Source organism: Vombatus ursinus, unplaced genomic scaffold, assembly GCF_900497805.2.
Source record: "Vombatus ursinus unplaced genomic scaffold, bare-nosed wombat genome assembly UNPS02015404.1, whole genome shotgun sequence".
NCBI classification, from domain to species: domain Eukaryota; kingdom Metazoa; phylum Chordata; class Mammalia; order Diprotodontia; family Vombatidae; genus Vombatus; species Vombatus ursinus.
In genome coordinates this window covers 3291153-3291732 of record NW_020955182.1, presented here as the reverse complement: position 1 = coordinate 3291732, position 580 = coordinate 3291153, and the positions used below count along the sequence as shown (strand labels likewise).

At 71.4% G+C, this 580-nt stretch overlaps 1 protein-coding gene across 1 annotated transcript in view; it reads left to right on the top strand.

The window, feature by feature from the left end:
* Window positions 1–358: 358 nt before the first annotated feature.
* NPTN (neuroplastin) overlaps window positions 359–580 on the top strand; it is a 72516-nt gene continuing 72294 nt past the window's right edge. The window contains exon 1 of the mRNA XM_027847390.1: window positions 359–503. Within this exon, the coding sequence (XP_027703191.1) occupies window positions 413–503 (91 nt within the window). The 5' untranslated portion in view covers window positions 359–412. The remainder of the gene's footprint in view (window positions 504–580) is intronic.

Here is a 580-nt window from a genome sequence, read left to right as displayed (position 1 = left end):
CCCCTTCCGCAGCCGCTCGCTTTACGTGATGAGGCGGGAAGGGAGGGAAAGGGCATCCTCATCACGTGATCGCAGCCTCAGCCAATCAGAACGGGAGGAGGAGGGCCGGCGTTCCAGCCGAGTCTTCCTCCTCCGCCACCCCGCCCCCTTCTCCTCTCGCGAGGGCTTTTCGGTCACCCAGCGCGGTGTTCTCGCGAGGTTTGAGTGCTGCGGCAGTCGGAGGACAGCGGAGGACCGGAGTAGCTTCCGCCGCTGCCGCGCCGCCGCCGCCGCCTTCTCACGCTCGAGCTCCTGCGCGCGCACCCTCTCTCCTTCGCGCCCTCCCTCCTTCCCTCCCTCCCTCCCTCCCTCCCTTCTTCCCCCCTCCCCCTCCCGCTCGCCCCATTCGCCGCTGTGTCTCTGGTCAGAGAGGATGTCGGCCTCGCCGCTCCCCAGCTCCCTGGCCCTCTCCCTGCTGCTGGTCACCGGCTGCCTGCTCCCGGGGCCCGGCGCCGCTCAGAACGGTAAGGACGGGACCCCGAGGGGGTGGAGGAGGCCGAGGGAGACGGGCCGCCGGCCTCCGCGGAGGGGCGGGGAGGGA